The sequence below is a fragment of the Silene latifolia genome, chromosome X (genome assembly GCF_048544455.1).
Source record: "Silene latifolia isolate original U9 population chromosome X, ASM4854445v1, whole genome shotgun sequence".
NCBI classification, from domain to species: Eukaryota; Viridiplantae; Streptophyta; class Magnoliopsida; order Caryophyllales; family Caryophyllaceae; genus Silene; species Silene latifolia.
Window position 1 is genome coordinate 344,294,840 of NC_133537.1, and position 21,978 is coordinate 344,316,817.

At 36.2% G+C, this 21,978-nt stretch overlaps 4 protein-coding genes across 4 annotated transcripts; 2 read left to right on the plus strand and 2 right to left on the minus strand.

The window, feature by feature from the left end:
• The first annotated feature begins 59 nt into the window (after positions 1-59).
• Positions 60-2,406, plus strand: LOC141622735 (putative L-type lectin-domain containing receptor kinase S.7). The gene has a single exon (XM_074438733.1). The coding sequence runs from the start codon at positions 152-154 to the stop codon at positions 2,225-2,227; it is 2,076 nt and encodes a 691-aa protein (XP_074294834.1). The 5' UTR covers positions 60-151; the 3' UTR covers positions 2,228-2,406.
• A 366-nt stretch (positions 2,407-2,772) lies between these two features.
• LOC141619731 (protein ABC transporter 1, mitochondrial-like) lies at positions 2,773-7,220 on the plus strand. The gene is made up of 8 exons (XM_074436751.1): positions 2,773-3,303; positions 3,412-3,622; positions 3,732-3,884; positions 3,957-4,115; positions 4,455-4,614; positions 6,007-6,116; positions 6,331-6,447; positions 6,638-7,220. The coding sequence occupies exons 1-8, from the start codon at positions 2,837-2,839 to the stop codon at positions 7,025-7,027; spliced, it is 1,767 nt and encodes a 588-aa protein (XP_074292852.1). The 5' UTR covers positions 2,773-2,836; the 3' UTR covers positions 7,028-7,220.
• A 298-nt stretch (positions 7,221-7,518) lies between these two features.
• Positions 7,519-11,671, minus strand: LOC141619732 (uncharacterized). Its single transcript, XM_074436752.1, has 16 exons — positions 11,451-11,671; positions 11,173-11,327; positions 10,970-11,083; positions 10,821-10,886; positions 10,638-10,721; positions 10,376-10,462; positions 10,078-10,169; positions 9,809-9,869; positions 9,670-9,729; positions 9,503-9,563; positions 8,987-9,094; positions 8,763-8,881; positions 8,597-8,668; positions 8,440-8,525; positions 8,138-8,234; positions 7,519-7,952 (listed from the first exon to the last, which is right to left on the minus strand). The coding sequence occupies exons 1-16, from the start codon at positions 11,611-11,613 to the stop codon at positions 7,824-7,826; spliced, it is 1,554 nt and encodes a 517-aa protein (XP_074292853.1). The 5' UTR covers positions 11,614-11,671; the 3' UTR covers positions 7,519-7,823.
• A 4,957-nt stretch (positions 11,672-16,628) lies between these two features.
• On the minus strand, positions 16,629-20,037 carry LOC141622736 (COBRA-like protein 6). Its single transcript, XM_074438734.1, has 6 exons — positions 19,752-20,037; positions 19,475-19,554; positions 18,254-18,701; positions 17,999-18,152; positions 17,454-17,731; positions 16,629-17,091 (listed from the first exon to the last, which is right to left on the minus strand). The coding sequence occupies exons 1-6, from the start codon at positions 19,831-19,833 to the stop codon at positions 16,877-16,879; spliced, it is 1,257 nt and encodes a 418-aa protein (XP_074294835.1). The 5' UTR covers positions 19,834-20,037; the 3' UTR covers positions 16,629-16,876.
• Positions 20,038-21,978: the final 1,941 nt, after the last annotated feature.

Consider the following 21,978-nt stretch of genomic DNA (forward strand, 5'->3'; position numbering starts at 1 on the left):
CTGACGCGCCCATTTTCCATCCGTTTAAACTCCCCATTTTCTTTCTTTCTTTCTTTATTTCTTTCTATATCATCAAATTTCTTCAACAAAACTTGATCATCATCCATCATACTTGAACAAATTCATTCATATCCATTATCCAAATAAGAATATGAATTCATCATCATCATCAATAATAATAATAATAATAATAATAATAATAATCTTTCTTGTTTCAATGTTAACTACTACTACTTCAGCCAGTAACATAAAATTCCATTACACATCAATGAACCCAAGAAACTTCACATTGTTGGGAGATTCATATCTCAAGAATGGTGTTGCTGGTCTAACAAGAGAAGTCACTGTTCCTACAACCAGTTCTGGTTCAATCATATACAATACTCCTATTCTCTTCTTTGATTCTGACTCTAATATTACTTCTTCTTTCTCAACTAATTTCTCCTTTATCATCTCCAATTTGAATCCTAATGCTTCTCGTGGAGACGGCTTCTCCTTCTTTCTCTCTTCTAACAATCACACCCTTGGCAGCCCTGGTGGTTACTTAGGCCTTGTCAATTCCTCTGACTTGACTCAGAATCGCTTTCTTGCCCTCGAGTTTGATACCAAACTCGACGCCCACTTCCAGGATCCCGATGATAACCATGTTGGCTTCGATGTAAACAGCTTGATCTCCATTCGGACTGTCACTTTAGGCGGCTTGAAAGGAATTGACTTGAGAAATGGGTCTTTGACATATGTTTGGATTGATTACAAGAATGAGGATAAGATTTTAAAGGTGTTTATGAATTACTCTACTCCCAAGCCTAATAAACCTCTTTTAGACCTCCAACTTGATCTTTCTGAATATCTCAAAGAGTTTATGTATGTGGGGTTTTCAGGTTCTACCGAGGGGAGTACTGAGCTTCATCTCATTCACAGTTTCGGTTTCGAAACACATGGGTTTATACCTCTGAGACCTCATTTCAGGACTCATAATGTGTCTGATACTTCTGTAATTGGGGTGATTCCACCCGTCTTGAAATCGAGGTCCAAGAATCATTGGAAGAGGATTGGTTTCGGCCTTGGGGTTGCTGGCTTGGGATTATTTTGCATTCTTGTCATTGTCTTTGGTTACACTTCTGTCAATAATAAGAGGAAGGAGATGAAGAAACAGAAGAGTTTCAAGGCAGAAATGGTGACTGGCCCTAGGCAGTTTTCCTACAAAGAGCTTAAAATAGCAACCAAGGATTTTCATCATAGTAGAATTCTTGGACATGGTGCCTTTGGGACTGTTTACAAGGCAGTTTTCACCGCTTCCGGAAATGTTGCTGCTGTGAAAAGATCAAAACATACGCATGATGGTAAAACTGAATTTCTAGCCGAGCTATCGATTATTGCTTGTTTAAGGCACAAAAATTTGGTTCAGCTCCAAGGTTGGTGTGCTGAAAAGGGTGAATTGTTGCTAGTTTATGACTTTATGCCAAATGGTAGCCTTGATAATGTGCTATATTCGGAGACCCAAATAGACGAAAACCCACTACCATGGGCTCAAAGATACAACATTACAGTAGGGTTGGCCTCAGTGCTGACATATTTACACCAGGAGTGTGAACAAGTGGTGATACATAGAGATATCAAAAGCAGCAATGTGATGCTTGATGGTAATTACAACCCAAAACTGGGGGATTTCGGGCTGGCTAGGCTAATGGAGCATGACAAAAGTCCGGTTTCAACTCTGACAGCGGGGACAATGGGGTACCTGGCACCAGAGTATTTACAATATGGGAAGGCGACTGAGAAGACAGATGTGTTCAGCTACGGAGTGGTGGTCCTTGAGGTGGCTTGCGGAAGGCGGCCGATTGAAAGGGAAACAGAAGAGGAAAAGAGGGTGAACTTGGTGGACTGGGCATGGGGGTTGCATTCTCAAGGGAAGGTGTTAGATTGTGGTGATGATAAGCTAAAGGGGGAGTTTAATGAGAATGAAATGAAGAAGCTTGTGTTAGTTGGGCTAAGTTGTGTGAATCCTGACAGTACAAAGAGGCCTAACATGAGAAGGGTACTTCAGATACTGAAGAATGAGGCGAGCCCTGTTGTTGTGCCATTATTGAAGCCAACTATGATCTTCTCAAATAGCCTTCCTCTTAGCATAGAGGACATTGTTTCTGATGATGAAGATACTCCAGGTTCCGATGATCTGTTTCAGATTACAGTTGACCCAAGTCATAACTTGAAACAAATATGTTAAGGTTCTATAAACAACTAGTATGTGTGTGTCATTAGATACATACCATTCCTGCAGTGTTTTTGTGATTAGATACATACCATTGTAGAAGATGTTGATATTAAGTATTCAGAAAAAGTGAATTGCTGCTGTAGCATGTTTTTTGTAAGAAAAGAATTGACGACTTATAAACAAACCTCAATGGAATCCTTTTGGTTGTCGATATGCTTATTAGATAGTTGTCGTCTTGTCACTTTTATTCCAAGTGAATTTTTAGTACTAAAAGCCTCGACAAGATAGAGAGACGACAATTATGTTCTAATGAGACATACATTTTTAGTAATTAATTAATTTGGGGTTGTATGGTATTTGAAGGGAAGACGTTAGAAAAAGCATTGGTTTAATAGTTCTGGGTTTTACAAAAGGGTTGATTGAATTAATTAATTAAATTGGGGTGGGAAGTGGGAATAATAGGAAGTAAAATGTAGGTAGGCGACGTAGATAGGGTGTTGTCCAAGCACCAATTCAAGGCCCCTCTCGTCCCCCATAAACACATACAGTACATACCTAAATACCTAAACACTAAAACTCTAAAAGGAAGGAATCAAATGAATGAATGAATGAATCAGAAGAATGATGAAGGACATCAGGAAGGTGGTGAATGGCGTATCCTTAATCGTTAAAGAATTAGGAAACCAACCTTCTTCTTCTGACTTTGTCCATTCTATCGTTAAGAATAGCGCCTCCTTTTTGGGACTTACCAGAGGTCATGTCCACCATTTTCAACCACCCAATTCTTACAATAATAACAATAACCCTATTTCTCACAATCACAATGACAATGTTCCGTCGTCCGATTCCCCAATTGTTTACTTCAATGTCCAACAACCTCCATCTCCGTCTCCATCATCCGATTCCCCCATTGTTTACTTCAATGCCGAAGATCCTCCATCTACATCTCCGTCTCCGTCCATAGAAGATTCCCCAATTGTTTCTCCTCCTCCTCCTCCTCCTCCTGAAATGGCTGCTGCTGTTCCATTGAAGAGACGCAAGCCTAGGGAGAGAAAGGTTCCTTCCAATCGCTTCTCCAGAGCTTTTGGGTTAGATGATTTTCTATTTCTATTTCCTTCTTTTTATTCAAATAATTCAAATAATTATAATATGCAAATTCCATAGGAAAATTACATAGTGCCATTGGAATCTACCAGGTTTGCTAGTTTAGGAGCAGGTCTTGCTTGGGGTGCTGCCCAGGAATCTACCAAGAGGCTTATGTTTGGCAATAACAATTCTACCTCCTCCGCCTTTCTCTCCGATAATAACGCTGAACGTTTAGCACTTGCTCTTTGTCGGATGCGTGGGGCCGCTTTGAAAATCGGACAGATGTTAAGTATACAGGACGAATCTCTCGTACCTGCTCCGGTACTATACTTATCTAACTAACTTACTCATCTTCCTTCCTTCCTTCCTTCCTTATCATTTTATTAGTATATTCTTATCCTTGATTGATTGATTGATTGATTTGTTGTAGCTTCTGGCAGCTTTAGAGATTGTTCGTCAAGGTGCCGATGTCATGCCAAGGACCCAAATTAATAAAGTTCTTGATGCTGAGTTAGGTCCTAACTGGTCTGCTAACCTCACCTCTTTTAATTATCAACCTATCGCAGCTGCTAGTATAGGCCAGGTATCCCCCCCATACCCATTATCTTATTACTAGTTTCAACTGCCTTTTCATATATTAAAAGCCAATCTTTAGGTGCATGAAGCTGTCATAAGAGATGGTATGCATGTAGCAGTCAAGATCCAGTACCCAGGAGTAGCGGATAGTATTGAGAGTGATATTGATAATTTGAAGATGTTGGACGATACACTCGGCCTCGTTCCTAAGGGTCTTTATCTTGATCGAGTTGTCGAGGTACTTAACACTTTTACACACCCTTCTTTCAATATTCAACATTTTATCACAAGTCAGAACCCAATATCTTTTGTTCTCTGCCTATGCTCTAGTCAGCCTGTATTAGTGAATGCAATATCAAGTATAATATCATCTTCTGTTCTCTGCTTTTGCATTTACACTCGCTACATTATTCACAAATTCACAGACAAAATATTAGAATGCTGTTTTGTAATGCAAAATTGACTTGTTTACTCTCTGCTCCGACTTATCACATTCCAACAGAGCTGGCAAATGTTGTAGAGCATAGGGTTGAAGTAGCTGTTAACTTATAACTGATTGAATTCTTAAATTTCTTAGGTTGCTAAAGAGGAGTTATCGCGTGAGTGTGACTATGAGCTTGAAGCAAGGAACCAAACACTGTTTAGGAAGCTATTCTCAGACAAAAGTGGCTTTTACGTCCCTTTGGTTGTGGAAGAGTTATCCAGTAAAAGAGTTCTGACAACAGAGCTGGTTCCTGGTATTGCTTTTCTCTTGAAGCATGATATTTGAATTTAAACAAAGCATTGGAAAGTGATCTTAGTTTAAACAACCACGCCTTAGGCACACTTACAAAATGACGTGAACAACTATGCTAGTTCCATCTCTTTTAATTCTAGTTTTTTAATTTGCTCTTCCCTTTACACAATTATCTAAATCCTAAAAAGAGTAATGTTGCTCACTATATTTTTTTAAAACCTTTTTTCTATTTCAAAAAAAAGAGTGTGCCTCGTGTGCATGAGGCGCAAATTTCGCTTTACGCCCTAGACCTTGTCACCTGGGACCCTTGTTGCCCTGATGCGCCTTTTAAGAGTAAGAAAGTGCTATTGACAACGTACCTTGATATCGTTACCCAAAATCCTTTCCCCCCTTTAACTGATAACAATACTAATTCATTGTTTTAGTTTGCTCTCTCAATCCTTAAATAGTAATCCCTCCATCTCCTTTTATTGTCCCCTTTCCCTTCAAAATTTATCCTAACATTATTGTCCCGTTTCTAAAATTAGTAAGGAAAAAAGATGAGCATCCAACATTACCCCTAGATAATGAACTACCACCATTTCCACCTCAACAATATTGTCTCAACTCTCTTTACTTCAAGGGGTACTGTAGGTAGTTCATCACATTCCCTTAAATCCTCCCGGAATAGAAAGGGGGATAACAAAAGGGGGATGGTGGGAGTAGATCGGATGTCAAGTTAGTGTTCAATCAAAGTCTACAACTCCGAAAAGTAAGGATATATGGGGTCGTTTTGCATGATATATGTTGTCAGGTTCCTGATAATGTTTATGTATGACGGATCAAATTATGTGCTCTCTTCTTGTTTCTCCCTCTCTTGCAATCCAGTATGGATCATGCAACCAATCGAAAGAAAGACTTTCAGTCTCTTCCTTGAAAACGTCATAAATTGACGATACTCTTTTGTCAACCATACGAAGAAAGAGTTGAAACTGTGTCATGTGTCTGTTTCAAGAAAATGCTAGGTAAAGAGTTTTTTTATATTCTAAAGTTGACGATACATTTTGTGGGATAAATACTGTTTTCTTGACAGTTTTTTGTTGCTAGGATTATTTGTGTGCTTGTTTCTTTTTTGTATTAAAAATTACAATTTCATCCCAAAAAACAGCTTTGCATGTACGTATATTGTTGGCAGCTTTAGACATGCACTCAGGCGAACAACATATTTGTTTTTTTATTTTTGATGTTTCCAAGATTAGAGAATAGAAGTTTGTGTGTGCTATATTAAGCCAGAAGCTTGATCCTTTCTGTGGTACACATGTATCTCATGAAATGTGATGCTTATCACCATCGTATTATATTTTAATATTGTGTTTAAGGGTCTTATCTAATTTCATCTAACCTTTTTTTACAGGAATCCCCGTTGATAAAGTTGCTTCGCTGGATCAAGAGACTCGTAATTATGTTGGGAAGAAGTTGCTGGAGCTTACTTTGATGGAACTGTTTGTCTTCCGCTTCATGCAGGCATGTTTTCGTCATTTTATTTATTTTTTATCTGTCACTCTCGAAGGTTCAAGTGCTGTTTTTATGCATTGCTCTAATGTTGAGATGGGCAAATGGATCTACTGATAAAGCAAGTTTTTTGGTGGAGAAAATACACTCACTTTTCTTTCTCCTGAACCTTCTTGTAAACAATCTCCTCTCTGAAATTATTTGTTCATTTTGCTCTTCATTGCAGACTGATCCTAATTGGAGTAATTACTTGTTTGATGAACCAACAAGAATGATTAATCTCATTGACTTTGGAGCTGCACGGGATTTTCCCAAAACCTTCGTTGATGACTACCTGAGAATGGTAAATTTTATCTGTTTGTAGTTCTTGTCCCCCTAACTACAACCAAAAAGAGAGAATTGACTTCAAAACGAAACTCTCATAGATATTTTGAATGGTGTCTTTTATATATATAATGTGAAAATCCATGGATTTTGGAAATTGAAACTCCTTTAACTTCTAAGGCTTGTAGTTAACATGTTAATACTGTTAGGTCGTTGCCTGCGCCAATTGTGACAGAGATGCGGTCATCGAGATGTCCCATAGACTTGGCTTCATATCGGGAATGGAGTCGGACATAATGTTGGATGCCCACGTTCAAGCTGGCTTTGTAGTGGGGTTGCCTTTCTCAAAACCTGGTGGGTATGACTTTCGATCCACAAATATTACACAGAGCCTCTCTAATTTAGGGGCCACAATGCTTAAACATCGTTTGACTCCTCCACCTGCTGAGGCTTACAGTCTTCACCGTAAACTTTCGGGTGCATTTTTGGCTTGTATAAAGCTTGGTGCTGTTGTGCCTTGTCGAGAATTGTTGTTTGAAGTATTTGAGCGTTACAATTTTGGAGAGGAGAATAATCAAATGTCAAAGAGCACAGTGTAGGAGGAATTGTCTAAAATTTACGTTGCTAGATAGGATTTTCTCATTCTCACAATTGGTGCGAGTATTTTTTTTTTTTTTTTTTTTCATATAGTTTTGATAATCATTGTATCCTATTTAAAATAGTTCAAAGGTTTTTTGTCCCAAAAACTCCATCTTAAAGAATAAATGTCGACATCAATTTTTCTTTGTGCAACGTAAACTGTGCGTACTTGGTTCTCCTTCGACCTTCATTGCAGTATGGCCTTAAATAATTAGAATAAAAGGGGTATTTGGTCGGGTGAATGATCACCAAACACATTGGCTGATTTACTTATAATGGAGAGTTATCTTAAGGACGTGGCTACTACTACATCCGGGTTTAAAGGAAAAAATGGATTTATATTCAGTTTTCAAAGTTTAGGTCATGAATCTAATCTGCTGTGCTTTTGCTTATTCACTTCTTGAATAACAATAGTCTCTAGATCTCATGTTCTTCGTACAGTGCGATACGATTCAAGCACAAAAGGATTGATATAAAATAAAAGGGGTATGTGTTTACACGCACCGTATCCATGAAATTAAATACGGAGTAGAATATAACCTTCTAAGCTACAGTATTCTTGTCCAAACAGCTCCCCACTAAAACCTTTTGCCAACCTTCAAGTGCAAATCTGTGATGTTGAATCCTAAAGTATGAAATATTAGATGATTCATGCCAAGTTTAGTACTCCGCTGTATCTGCTGCACAAGTACCTTTAGCTCAACTACTGAGACCAACTTCAAATTCAGGCTCAATGAAACTTCTAGTAACTTGTTATCACTGTCGAACAAGACGAGCAGCAAAAGCTCCATCCATAGAGTGCTTCACTGGACACGAGCGGAAGAACCCTTCTTTTGTTATAAAGTCTGATGGCACATATTTGTGAACAGGATCTATTTGGAATTCCTGTAATGGCCAACAATGAATCAATATTTTATACTATTTAAGAAAAAGGCCAGAAAAGAATGTATACTAGATATAGATACTAAATACTCCAGTAGATATATATTTATTAAGAAAAAGGCTGAAAAGAATCAATATTAAGGCAATGTATACTACTCTATATAATTAGGCAATAACACAGCTTTTACCGGATGTCTTAGAAGAAATGCAGCAATCCTCTCTTCGTTCTCTTCATGATCAATCGAACAGGTACTGTACACTAGCACGCCATTTGTTTCAACTAGCCTGCAGATGTAGTATTAGCACACAAAGAAAAGGTCATATACATAACTTAAGATTAATTGAAGAATTGAAATCCAAGGAAAGAAGACAATTTCTACACAAAAACTTATGTGAGACTGTCTCATGGAGTAGAAGACTCCCTGAAACTTCCAAAGTAATTATTTAAAGGGAAATACAATTCAGAAAGAAAGATAGCTCTTGATCTCACTTGCAAGCAGCATCCAAAAGATCATCCTGCAATGTCTTGAGCTCTTCCAAATCCTCCAATCTTCTATTCCAGCGCAAATCCGACCTCTTCATCAATTATAACAGTGAACTTAAGGCTTCTAGATAAACATGGCATTTTACATAAGCTGAAAACCTACTTTAGAGAGTACACCCAGTCCGGAACATGGAGCATCCAGTAAAACTTTGTCAAACTTGGACTCGCTGCTGTTCTGGCATGAATGGAAATACAAGTTTCAAATAACAAGAGGCAATAAATAAATTATGAGAGAACTGAAGACAGTACAGCACGTTTCCATAACTTACTGAAAAAGTACGAAGATCAGCATGGACACAAGTGATCAGGTTATCAAGATTCTGCAGCTCAGCAGTCTCTTTGAGGATTCGGAGCCGGCCTTTATTTATGTCAACGGCGGATATCATACCTTAAGAGTATTACAGGAGTATTAGAATAAGATAAAGCAGAACTCTTAACTCCTAAGTAGTTAACCAAAAACGAAGCAGAGCATTTGCCAGTAGTCCTGAAACACCTTGGCCATTTAAACAAGATGCCATGAAGAGTGTCTTCCCACCCGGAGCTGCACAACAATCAATGATGCAATCGCCAGGCTGTGGATCAAGAACAGAAACAGCGAGACCTGGAGTAAAAGTAATAATGTGTTATTTAACTTGTCGTCAAAAGAAAAAGAAGTCTGGAACAAGAGTAGCAGACATAATAATTTTGTATCCTTGTCTAGGATCTTATTTTGAAAAGCCACGCCAGAGGTGAAGGTGCACATTTCATGTAGACTTGGCGCAGTGGTTTTAAACCAAGTCTGAGACGTCATCCATGAAAACAATGACGTCAGGGTTGTATTGATATCAATTTCCAAACATGTAGTGATGGAAAGAGGAAATGTGCATGACACGAAACAATGGTGAAGTGGTCATTCTGCGGATCAGAAACCCCTCGGCTTCGCCTGAGCACACAAACTAATTAATAGCCCTTTCTAGGTGCGCCATCATTCCCCGGTTAACCGCCTATAATGGAACTGAGATCTGCTGACCTGCACTCTCGTCCTGAACTGAGCATAGACCTTCCCGTAGAAATCCAGTTTGTAACACAATCTGTGACATGAGAAGACAACCGATGAACATGTAGAACAAGTCCAATGCGATATTAAGTTCAGAAAGAAAACTTTAGGAAAAAAGCCAAGCAGAACCAAGACAGCACCTGCATACCACTTCTAATGCAGATAAAATTATCCAAATGCATGGATGGTTCGTATGAAACCTGAAGAAAATGTGCAGTGATGGGGTTAGAATTCAAGCAAAAAGCTCATTACAGCACCAAAAAGCAAGTAGTTACTCACTTTCAAAATATCAAGCTTCTTAATGAGGTCATTTCGAGTAAATCCTTTCGCAATATTTGCCCTGGACCAAGAAAGCAGAATTAAGCAACAGAAATTTAAGCAGCATCATGCAACAGCATTGAACCAAATTACTCCGGAAAGTATACTCCCTCCGTTCAAATTAAACACCAGGGGTCCACCGTTTTTGTGAGAGAGATTATGAATTTGTAGGGTGTCTGGATTTGAAGAGAGGGTGCATGCAATAAAACATTAGAACGTCAACAGTCTACCTCAAACTAAAACAAGGATTAGCATTATTCCAAATCATTAGTTTGATGGCTGCTTCTTGCCCAAGATACTTCGTCCACCTTCTGACCATCCACTAGCAGAGCCGAAGGATTAAAACAGGACAAGTCAGCATTAAAATTGGTGAATACCTTCAAAACATGCTTTGATTGTTTTTTTTTTTTTTTTTGTCGCATACAATTAATATGTATGTGTCTGGATTGACAATTTCTCTTTTTGTTCATCGAACATCGCCCTAAACAATTAAGTAGCACAAAATCATCATACTCAGTTGAAACTCACAACTGGATGGGAATAAGTTGTAGCTAGAGCACGTGCTTGTGTGCGGTCATCACCTCCCAACTCGGGCAAAGGAAGTGAGTTAGTGTCCTGTAAGCAAGAGTGACTTTGGTGAAGAATAAGTGATGAGATTGTTTCAAAATAAAACATTAGGAGTATATTGACAACATGAATTTTGTTGGGCGCTTGCCAAATAAAAATGATTACTCCCAAGAGAGGAAAGAAAAAAAGCAAATTTAAGGAGGAGTAAGGGTTGTTGTTAAACCTTTAGGAAAAGTAGCTTTCGGAGTATGCCATTGACCATATTCCCTGCACCTGGTCTTAATGCATACTTGGCAAGATTAACATTCTGTAGTGAAAACCGAAAAGAAGTACTCCATATTAGTTAGTATCTGGCATGCATAATGCATTGCTAGAGACAGAGAGAATGAGGCTAGAAGAAGTTGACCTCATCAACAACAGCATATGCGGGCATATCCAGTTTAACAATTTCATAGAATCCAATCCTAAGGATCTGGAAATCAGGAAATAATTAGAAAAGGCTAAGAAGATGTAAATAGTGGATAGTAAAGATATAGTACATATAGTCCAGGGTACCTGCAGGAGAAGAGGTTCCATATTGGTAAAGGTGTTGTGATGATGGCATAAAGAGTGAATGAGGTAATCCAGGTATTTTCTCCAACGAATTGTACCACCAACAATTTCAGTGACCTACAATAATAATTACAATGTAAACATAATTAATTAATGAGGTTAAAAGGAAGTTGTATGTATGGAGTAGTAGTAGAAATGAGAGCGACCAATCTGAGATCTCGGTCATCTAAGTCCCTGGTACGAAATCCAAGAGTCCTTTCAGCATAAGCCATCTCATTTTTACCGGAACCCTTTCCCTTGTCATTCAGCAAATCAGCAAAGGCACCCCCGTATTCTATTCGCATCAACCTTACAGCAGCAACTACACATTTAATCAATAATCATTCTCTTCTTTATAACCAAAACACAACCACCTTTAACCACTATTCTATACGGAGTACTACTACAACAACAAACAATTACAGTAACAAACACAAAATTATACCAGCTCTATGTGGTGAAACCACTGAATTGAGCTTCTGGGTTTTCTGAGGTGGAGAATTGGGATAGTGTGCGTTGCTAATTAATGTTTTTGAGTAAAACAATCGGGGTTTTTGGAACATGACAAAGGAAGAAGAACAAGATGATGATGAACAACAAGCTTCCATTACAATTCCTCTTCTTGTTTATTTTCCTATTCTTTCTATTTTGCGCTATCCATTCACTTGTACATCGTACTAATCTAGCACACTCTTTGGGTTTTGAAATGAGACAGCTCGCGAGCAACTCGAGCTCGATTTGGTCAAAGCTCGGTTAAAGCTTGGCTCGTGTGAGCTCGGCTCGGGCTAGGGCTTAGGGTTCAGCTTGAGAGTTTAACGAGTCAAGTCGAGTTAATGTTGGCTCAGCTTAAAAAGCTCGTTAATGGTTCGAACTTGTGTAATTAGGTAATGTTGGGAATGTAACCCCAACATTATTGATCGGCTAGTAACATATGAGTCCTTATTTGTTTAGAGTTATATATGTTATATGTAACTAATATTTACACTTTAGATGTTAGAAGTCATTAGTAGTAAATAATTAGGAGTTAGCTTTTGAATGGAATAAAGACTCTTTATGTAGCTAGGTAAGTTAGGACTTAGGACCTTATATAAATAAGGGTCTTAGTCAATGTTGGAAAGTAAGAGTGTGTGCTTAATATCCCAAGTTAAGCATAGATTGAAATCTTAGCTAGTTACTAAGTGTTGGAGGATTGATTGTATTATTGTTAAGGTTTAAGAATAATAATACAAGTTGGGTTGTGGGTTAATCCCATAACAAAATATTGTGTCTTTGCATTTTATATCATTTGTACCAAAAACCCCAACAAGTGGTATCAGAGCTACGGCTCGATGGAGAAAAGTTTTGGTACAAAGTTTGAGATGGAGTTGTTTAATGGCAAAAACAATTTCTCGTTATGGCAAAGCATGATAAAAGATGTTCTCATACAACACGGGTTGTATGCGACGCTTGAAGATAAAAGGCCCGATGATGTTCAAGTTCTCAAATGGGAGGACATGAAGTTGCGCGCGGTTAGTACAATCCGTTTAGCCCTTGCACCAGAAATCAAGTATAGTGTGTTAGAGGAGACAAATCCTAAGGAGTTGTGGACCAAGTTATGTAGCATTTATAATGCGAAGTCCTTGGCTAACAAATTATTCTTGAAGAAAGATCTTTTCGAGCTCGAGATGGTAGATGACGGTGATTTGAGGGACCATCTAAACAAGTTTAATGGCTTAATCACCCAATTGGCGAGTTTGGATGAGACATTCAAAGAAGAAGATAAGGCAATAATGTTGTTGGCTTCTCTTCCCAAAAGGTATAACACGGTTATTACTAGTTTACTTGTGGGGAAGATAACATTGGCCTTAGATGAGACCGTTGTAGTTTTGCTTGAGTCCGAAAAATTGATGAAGCAAGGAGGTGGTGGTTCTTCAAGTGATGGAGGAGCTTTTGTGGGTGAATATCGTGGCAAGAAGAAGGGCGGTTGGAAAAAGCACAATCCTAATATCAAGTGCTTCTACTGCGATGAGTTAGGCCATATACAAACTGTATTTCCTAAGGCAAAAGAAGATTTGAAAGAGTTGAAAAAGACTCGTGCTAGTGGGGTTGCAGCTATGACAGAAGTTGATGATGGTGAGCTCTTAATGGTTCATGGTGAAAAGGAACCTAGTGAGAGTTGGGTGTTAGATTCGGGAACTTCTTATCACATATGTGGAAGAAGAGATTGGTTTTCTTCTTATGAAGAATGTGAAGGAAAGATGGTTAGTTTGCCAAATGGTGATAAAGCAAAGATTGAAGGGATTGGTGAGGTCAAGGTAAGACTTCATGATGGCCAAGTTAGGAGATTTGGTGATGTTAGATACATACCAAACATTAGTAGAAATTTAATCTCGTTGGGTAGATTAGATGGATTGGGTTGCACCATTCATGTTAAGAATGGTGTTTTGGAGGTCACTAAAAATGGTAAGGTGATTCTCAAAGGTAGAAGAGTGAAAACTAACTTATTCACATTTGATGGAAGATGTGGTGAAGATGGGTTAGTTCAAGGGGAGGTTCTCCCAGGTTAAGGTTGGGTCGCTCCGCTCGATAATGGTCAAGTCCAAAGTAATGTTGGGCTTAAGGGGAGGTTTGTTGGGAATGTAACCCCAACATTATTGATAGGCTAGTAACATATGAGTCCTTATTTGTTTAGAGTTATATATGTTATATGTAACTAATATTTACACTTTAGATGTTAGAAGTCATTAGTAGTAAATAATTAGGAGTTAGCTTTTGAATGGAATAAAGACTCTTTATGTAGCTAGGTAAGTTAGGACTTAGGACCTTATATAAATAAGGGTCTTAGTCAATGTTGGAAAGTAAGAGTGTGTGCTTAATATCCCAAGTTAAGCATAGATTGAAATCTTAGCTAGTTACTAAGTGTTGGAGGATTGATTGTATTATTGTTAAGGTTTAAGAATAATAATACAAGTTGGGTTGTGGGTTAATCCCATAACAAAATATTGTGTCTTTGCATTTTATATCATTTGTACCAAAAACCCCAACAGGTAAAATATTACTCATATTTTATAAAAATGTTTTGGCATGATTATATATTTGTATCACAAATAACCAAAATATCTCATTTATTTTCCAATATTTGTATATAAAATTTTCGAGCCTTGTTATTGAAAATATCGATACAAAAAAACGAAAATTCAACAATTATATATAGGCTCAAGGAGCTCGATTTTGGCTCCAACTCGCATTAAAGCTCGCAAGCTTGATAACGAGTACAATTTTTCCAAGTTTAAGTAAGCTCGAGATCGGCTCGAGCTCGAGTTTTACTTTATGAGCACAAGCCGAGGAAGGCCAAGCTCGGGCTCGGCTCGGCTCATTACCCTTCACCTATTCCTTTATAGTACTAATGTAAATCGCGAGTATAAATGCACGGTTTTAGATCGGGATGTTAGAGAGTTTAGAAAATAAGGATATATATGATATTAAGTTCAGGGTAAGAGTATATATTTATTTGTAAGTTTATTGTACTAATATAAACAATGTCAAATAAAATTACATAAAACATTTAGCGGAATATATACGAATTTTCATATTTTAAAATTTTAGATTAAATATATTATTACAAAAAGACCTATACGAAATGCTATTAATTAAGGAGTAGCGATTTGTTGTAGTATAATCATGTTTCAAAGGTAGACTATTACATGATATATTAATAAGATCATATAAATCCGATGTAAGACACAACTAATATAGAATAATGACAATTAATAACGGCTCAACTCCTTCCTAAAATAATTGAGCGGGAAAATTTGGAGTAAGACTTACCCATTTAGTTAAAAGGAGATTTTAAATATTTTTAAATTTCCCGTACTTTATATTTTGATTTGAGAAGAAAAATTGTAATCTCAATATTAAACATGAGAATGAATTGAAGTAGTTTCATGAATTAGGTATTTTTAAAAAAAATGTTTTATACTAAGCTAATCACTTTTATTATGTTTTTCTAATAGATAAAGTGTGAAGGATTTTTTTATCAAAAAAAAAGTTTAGACATACACAAATCTCTTGTGCAAATTGTGAGTTCTAGAATTTTATAAGGGTTTAATTTAAAAGAATTGGCTTATTTGTAGCCCAACGCATCTATACAACAGAATATGAGTTCTAGATTTTTTAATCTCTTAGTAAATAGGAGATTCTATTTGATAAACTAATTTTAGGTGAGGGAGTAGTGTTTTTCCGGAAAACACAAGAATCTCACTAATCTAGTATCCCACTTGAATAATGTCTTTCCTTTGCCTTTGTTTGTTTATTGGTCAGAAAGATGGTAATGGGTGGAATATGGATGTACTTATATCAGCCGAGAAAGAAATACTCGGTTGACTTATCCGCAAAAGTGGTGATTAGCCCCTATAACTTTCATCAATTGAGAGATTAAGTCCCTTAGGTTTTAAATGTAGTGACTAAGCCCCATAACTTTGAGTAGGGGTGCTAACGAGCCGAGCCGAGCCCGAGCTTGGCCTTGCTCGGCTTGTGCTCAAGAACCAAAACTCGAACTCGAGCCGATCTCGAGCTTACCCGAGCTTCAAAAAAACGTGCTCGTTATAAAGCTTGCGAGCTTTAATGCGAGCTCGAGCCAAACTCGAGCCCAAATCGAGCCTATATAAAACTGTTTATTTTTTATTTTTTTTCTTTCAATATTTTTAATAATAAGGCTCGAAAATTATATGTAAAAATATTTCGCAAATCAGCGAGACATTTGTTATGTGTGATACAAAAATATACTCATGATAAAATATTTTTACAAAATATGAGTAATATCTTATGTAATCGCACAAATTCGAGCTGCTCGCGAGCTTTTCGAGTCGAGCCAGCCTTTGCTCGGCTTGACTCGTTAAGCTCTCGAGCCGAGCCCAAGCCCGAGTCGAGCTCGCACGAGCCGAGCTTTGACCGAGCTTTGACCGAGCCGATCTCGAGTAGCTCGCGAGCTGTCTCGGCTCGTTAGCACCCCTAACTTTGAGTTTGAATCCAATTTTTTTTATTTTCAACCAAAATTAAACCAAGAAAAATTAATTTCATCCATTTATACAATTTATCAATACAATAAAATTTGTTATACATTTATAAATTGTATGAAATTTATTATACATTTTGGGGAAAAAATAATTTTTGAATGAATTACATAAAAAATTTAATTTGTAGAGAAAATTTATATGAATATATCAATTATATTAAAACTAGTGGACATCTAAAAAATAATTTATCTAAAAACTATGTTAATTAATAAATTATATAAATACTTTTAAAATATTAAAAATTATTTAATGTACAATAAGTTTAAATATAAATTGATTTAATGATATATTTATGTTAAAATTAAAAACAGGGTTGAATTTCACTTTTGTCAAAGTTACGGGGCCTAATTGCTACATTTGTAACTTATGAGACTTAATCTCACAATTGTCCAAAGTTATGGGAGTCAATCGTCACTTTCGTCGTATCACATCTCATCATCTTTCATGTTAATTTTCGTCATCTATTCTTACCTCTAAATATTTATTGTTTTCCGTCATTCATCCCTCACCCGTTTAATTCGAGTGTGAATGAATATCAAATTATCAATAGAAGGATGACATAGCTACATTATAGGTCTAATATCAATATTTCTTGTTTCCCATAATTCATTTCCTACTATATTATCACTGAATGATCCAAGACATTGAGAACGACACTAGAAAGCTACCTAATAGTATATGATTCACTACAACCATGTAGGCGGCATTTCTGCACAATTCTAAATCGAAATTGACACTTACAGCGAAAGCAAGGTGATACACAAGTTTAAACCAAACCCTATGAATTTTGACAGTTTCTAATCCATCACATCACATGTTACTCATTAGGCAATTTGGGATAATCGGCAGGGAGAGGCATGACACAATTTTCACCATTGAAATAAACTCGCTTTGGGAATGCCCATCCTGCATCAAAAGTAAAGATCCCTCGTACTTTCCTTAGTAGCATCTCGTTCTGCACATTGCCATTTTCTCCTGATTGCATCAACACATCATTAAAGGACTGTATCCCCCAAAACATTCCCGTGTCATCTGAAAAGCGAGCGAGCCTATAATTTAGAAAAATGGCCATAGTAACATACAATAGCTAGGGAGCTACTGAAACTTGACATCAAGTATTGGACAGGGATCATGGATACCCGTCAAGAGTCGAACAATGATATTGTTTACTTCCTCCATTCCAATCATCTCTATACATTTGTTGAATATATGTAAGTTGAAGTATATTCTAATTAAATGTATAGAATTGATTGGAGGGGATGGAATATTATTTTTTGCCAATAAGTGTCAACAAACAATGTTTGTCGTGTCTTGAGTATTATCCTAACATAGATGCCTACATAGTTAGAGGGGTTTCTGAATATTTTGTGTTACCAAAAAAAAAAAATACTTACTAATAGGACGATCCATAGTAATGGGCTTGTAATTGAAGCTAAAAGATTCTACCAAATGGCTAAGATTAGGATGCTCTATAGCCAGATTCCAAGAAGTGTAATTCTTGTGCAAATTCAGGTTCATCATTGTAATCTTCACTCTCCAATACTCTTTGTAGCTTTGCTTAATGTGCCAGTGAACATGAATTGGACACATGTGAGCAGTGCAATTCACTAAAGGCGGAGGTGCATAATCTGGGTCTTTTGATTTTGGCAATGCTGGAAGAGTTTGTCCTTTTCTGTATTTATTTAATAGCGTAATAAATAAATATTATTAACAATATCATACTTCAAAGAATGCATATAAAGGACACATTAGAGATAGAGAAGAGAAACAGTGATTGTTTGTTGTCACCTATCTTACAGCGACACTTTACTATAATAATGAGTTTAACATTCGTAGTAACATAGGCAATCACTTTTTGGAATTAACAATTAGTACTTATTAACATAAAACTATAATGAGTTTAATGATGGAATTTATTTATGTGTGAAAAAGAAATTACTTGACACATGATAAGCCAGGTTGACCTTGACAGCCACATGTACACTCGGGGCATAACGTTATCGTCTCGCTGTAAAATGCAGATAACGAGACACAACACGTTGGGGCAGGCGCTGCTCGAAACTGGGAATAGCTACAAATCACCCTGTATGTACCTGCAATTAGCATTCAACAATTATCGATCATGTCTTTCATCCCATTATAATTCAAGGTCGATCGGCTGATATGAATCATCAAAAAAAAAAAAAAAACTTACGAAGCGCTTGCCTCCAACGACGTCCCCCATCCTCAGGGATCTTAGTCGGAGGGACAACTTCCTCAGCTTCTCCACAAGTATACCCAGGAGTACCAAACTTGAAATGACTAGGCATAGTAAAATTAGAGATGAAACCAACACTCATTTGAAAATGAGAGACACTTTTAGACATGTCTTGTGCCATGGAAGTAAGTACACCACCTCTGCAGCAATTTGCAGCCTGTTTAGTGAGAGGAGTTTGTGGCTGAAGGTCGATGATGACGGGATTCTTAAGGCAGCAATGAGGAGGGGGTGTGCCTAATGACTTATTACACGACCCTTGCTCCTTAGCCTCTGCTCCTTGCATCTGCCATATTACTTCATTTGCCGCCCATTCCCAGCTTAAACGCCACCCCGGTGGCCACTCTATGTGTCTATACTGCTGATAATTGTATATTGTTATGTCTGCCTGTATTTTTGTAGAGATTATTGGAATCGGAAACAATGTTTATGTCGATGAGTGTTCAAACAATCACTACAAGGAACTCATAATATCTATCTTGCCATATGTTTATTTAATCATACAAATGTTACACAATGTAAAATTCTACAAATTTCTCGTTCGATTTTGAATAGAAATTCACAACTTTTTTATTCATACTACCATTTTAAATGTAAATTTTACGTAGCTACTTTGCATAAAATTTTAAAACTAAATCAAAGTAAATCTTATCAAGGTAGCTAACTATTCAAGTATGTATATCAAGAATTTTAAGATCTAAACCTTGCAATTTGACTATAGATTTTAATAAATCAGTCCCAAAACTGATTTTTTGGTGCCCACAAAATCAGTCCCAAAACTGAATTTTAAGATCTAAACCTTGCAATCTGACAATGTATTTTTATATACTTTTTTCTTAAAGTTTAAACCTTTCTATTTGTTTTAGTGCCCACAAAATGTTTTAGTATAAAAGTGTTACTAGCATAGGATTTGATTCGCTGAAGGATATTCAGTTTGAAAATAATTCTACAGAAGCAAAACTAAGAACCTAAAAACACTCACAAGACACAAATTTATCCTATAGATGTGTTTAGTACAATGAGATACGGAGTACACAACAACCATAATTATTGAAAAAAAACTAAAACAACCTAAAAACCTATTGGAAAAAAAAACGTGTTAAGAACACTATTATTGTTAAAGAAACATACATGAATTTGATCAAAAAGTTTGCAACTTACGTTATACATACTCGAGTCTTCTTGCATCACATCCCACTGAATTGTTACGTTTCCACTGATATCAAGCGGGTCATACGCATCTACATCACATTAAAAGATTAATTTAAAACATTCAACTATTAATTCACCAAAAACTTGTCCCATTTCATCTTCATATATATATACATGTGTTATAATTTTTTTTTTACATATTTTTACAGATAGATGAATTTCTAAATAACATGAGAAATTATGATTATGAACAAATATTGTAAATTATGAAAATGATCAAACTCACCAACTATGAGACATGACAGAATAATGAAGAAGATGAAAAGACATATAGCCTTGAGCCCTAAACCTCTCAATAACGCCAACATGGAATCACAAATGTAAAACAAATAAACTAAGATGAATAATAATACCGAGGCTTTGAAAATTTATGGGTTTTACTTAGATGTTTTTATTTTTTTGGGTGTGTGATTGAAAGTGATGAACAAAATTAAATATTGGATAATAAAAGGGGGGTTTTATGAAGATTTATGATCCCTCTTTTAATTTGGGGATTGAAAATGTAAATAGGAATGAAATGATTATATATAGGTAGATAATGAGGTGAATGTATCACTACAACGCGTATAAATGTAAATGTCACCTACAAATCTACAATAGTTAGTAAATATATGAGCGGTGACGTGTACGACGAGGATTTAAAGTCCGTCAGCATTGTATTTTCTTTTATGACTCCCTTCGCACCCATAAAAAATCAACGCGTACAACTAATTTCACTGAGCTTATAAAGAATATTTATATTATTGGACTATAATTGGTTGGATATGACAGTTTTCCAGGATTTGTGTTTCCTTTTTATCCTTTTACTTATGTGTGATTGTATATATATTACCATTAATGCAAAATTGTAAGCACACGTATAACATCGCAGTGCATTGTATTTAGTGATTTGAAATAGGATTATTTTATGGAAATAATCCAAACTAAGGCTCATCTTCTCATATTAATCTGAACTAATGTTTAACTGAGAATAATCCTAACTATTGCCTCATTTAACTTTCACTGAATCCATCCCATTATTGACCTGATATAGCCTGTTTTCCAACCGGTCACCTCTTTTCTTATTTTTTCTCGGTCCTTACTCATTTTCTCTTCCCTTTATCCTTCATCATTTCTTCATCATCTCTCTAATTTCTTCTTCCTCCTTTTATTTTCTTCTTTCATTCTCCCTATTTTCGCTTTTTTATCTCCTTAGTGTATTCCTTCCATTAAATCTAACACAAAATCAGAGTGACATAATATCCAAAATTTCAATCACCATCTAATCTTACATAAAATATCTCCAAAAACCCAGATTTTATAAGTGTTCCACTGAAAGTTACTAACGAGTTTTTATGGTGCGTTAATTGTAATTAGTTGTACTTCTATTGCCCTCTTGTCTACTTTCTTCATAGCCTTGATTAGTGCTTTGGCAGCCGTCTTTTGGTCTTTTATTGTACTTGGTCACCCTAACTCCTTAATAAATAATAATTGTATAGATTATGCCATTCAAATTGCATTTAATCTTGTTTTAGAATTAGTGGGCTGTTATTAGAGCTTTTATGAGCTATATCTTGAGCAAAATCATCATTCTATTGAAATGGCAAGTTCCCCATATTTTTTGATTGATCTTGCTGGTACTCTTGTTTATCTCAAAATTTGATATTATTGTTGGGTTGTGGCGGAGAGATGCGGTAAGGAGTGAGGAAGAGGAGATGAGGGGATTGGTAATGAACAGTGGTGTAAGGTTTTGTTTTTTGGTGTTTATTGATCGATGAAGGAAATAAAGGGGATGAAGATTGAGGAGGAGGAAGTTCAAGTTGATTAATTAGGTTTATATACATCAATGGAAACTTTTTTTTTTAAATCAATGGAAACTGGTTGTTTAGGTTTCCCTTCTATGGTTTTAGTGCAAGTTAAATGAGGTAATAGTTAAGGTTATTGTCAGTTAAACATTAGTTCGGATTAATATAAGAAGAGAGACCTTAGTTTGGATTATTCCCATGAAATAACCCTTTGAAATATTGTGGTTAAGTACATATAAACTGTTTGCAATAAGTTTTTCTATTCTAAATATACGACTCATTAAATAATTAATTTTCTAAACTCATCTATAACTTATATGGTATATTCAGGGGTCGTTTGGTTGATGCGAGAATTGCAATATCATATGAAATACAATATTATGGGAAGTAAATTCCCTCATCTAATTCATGGGAATTTCTCAAAAGTGTTTGGTTGTCAATGCGGGAATTCACTTCCATGAGAAGTTCAACTTACTAGGGGGGGGTGTTCTTTGTGAACTTTCCACATTTTTATAGGAAGTCAATTACATGGGAAGTGCAACTTCATCTATTTTTACAAAAAAGTGACAACCAAACAACTCCACTTTTTGTAATTTATGAGAAGTTCCACTTCCCATGTTATTACATTGGCAACCAAACAACCCCTATTATAATTTTTTTTTCTATTGA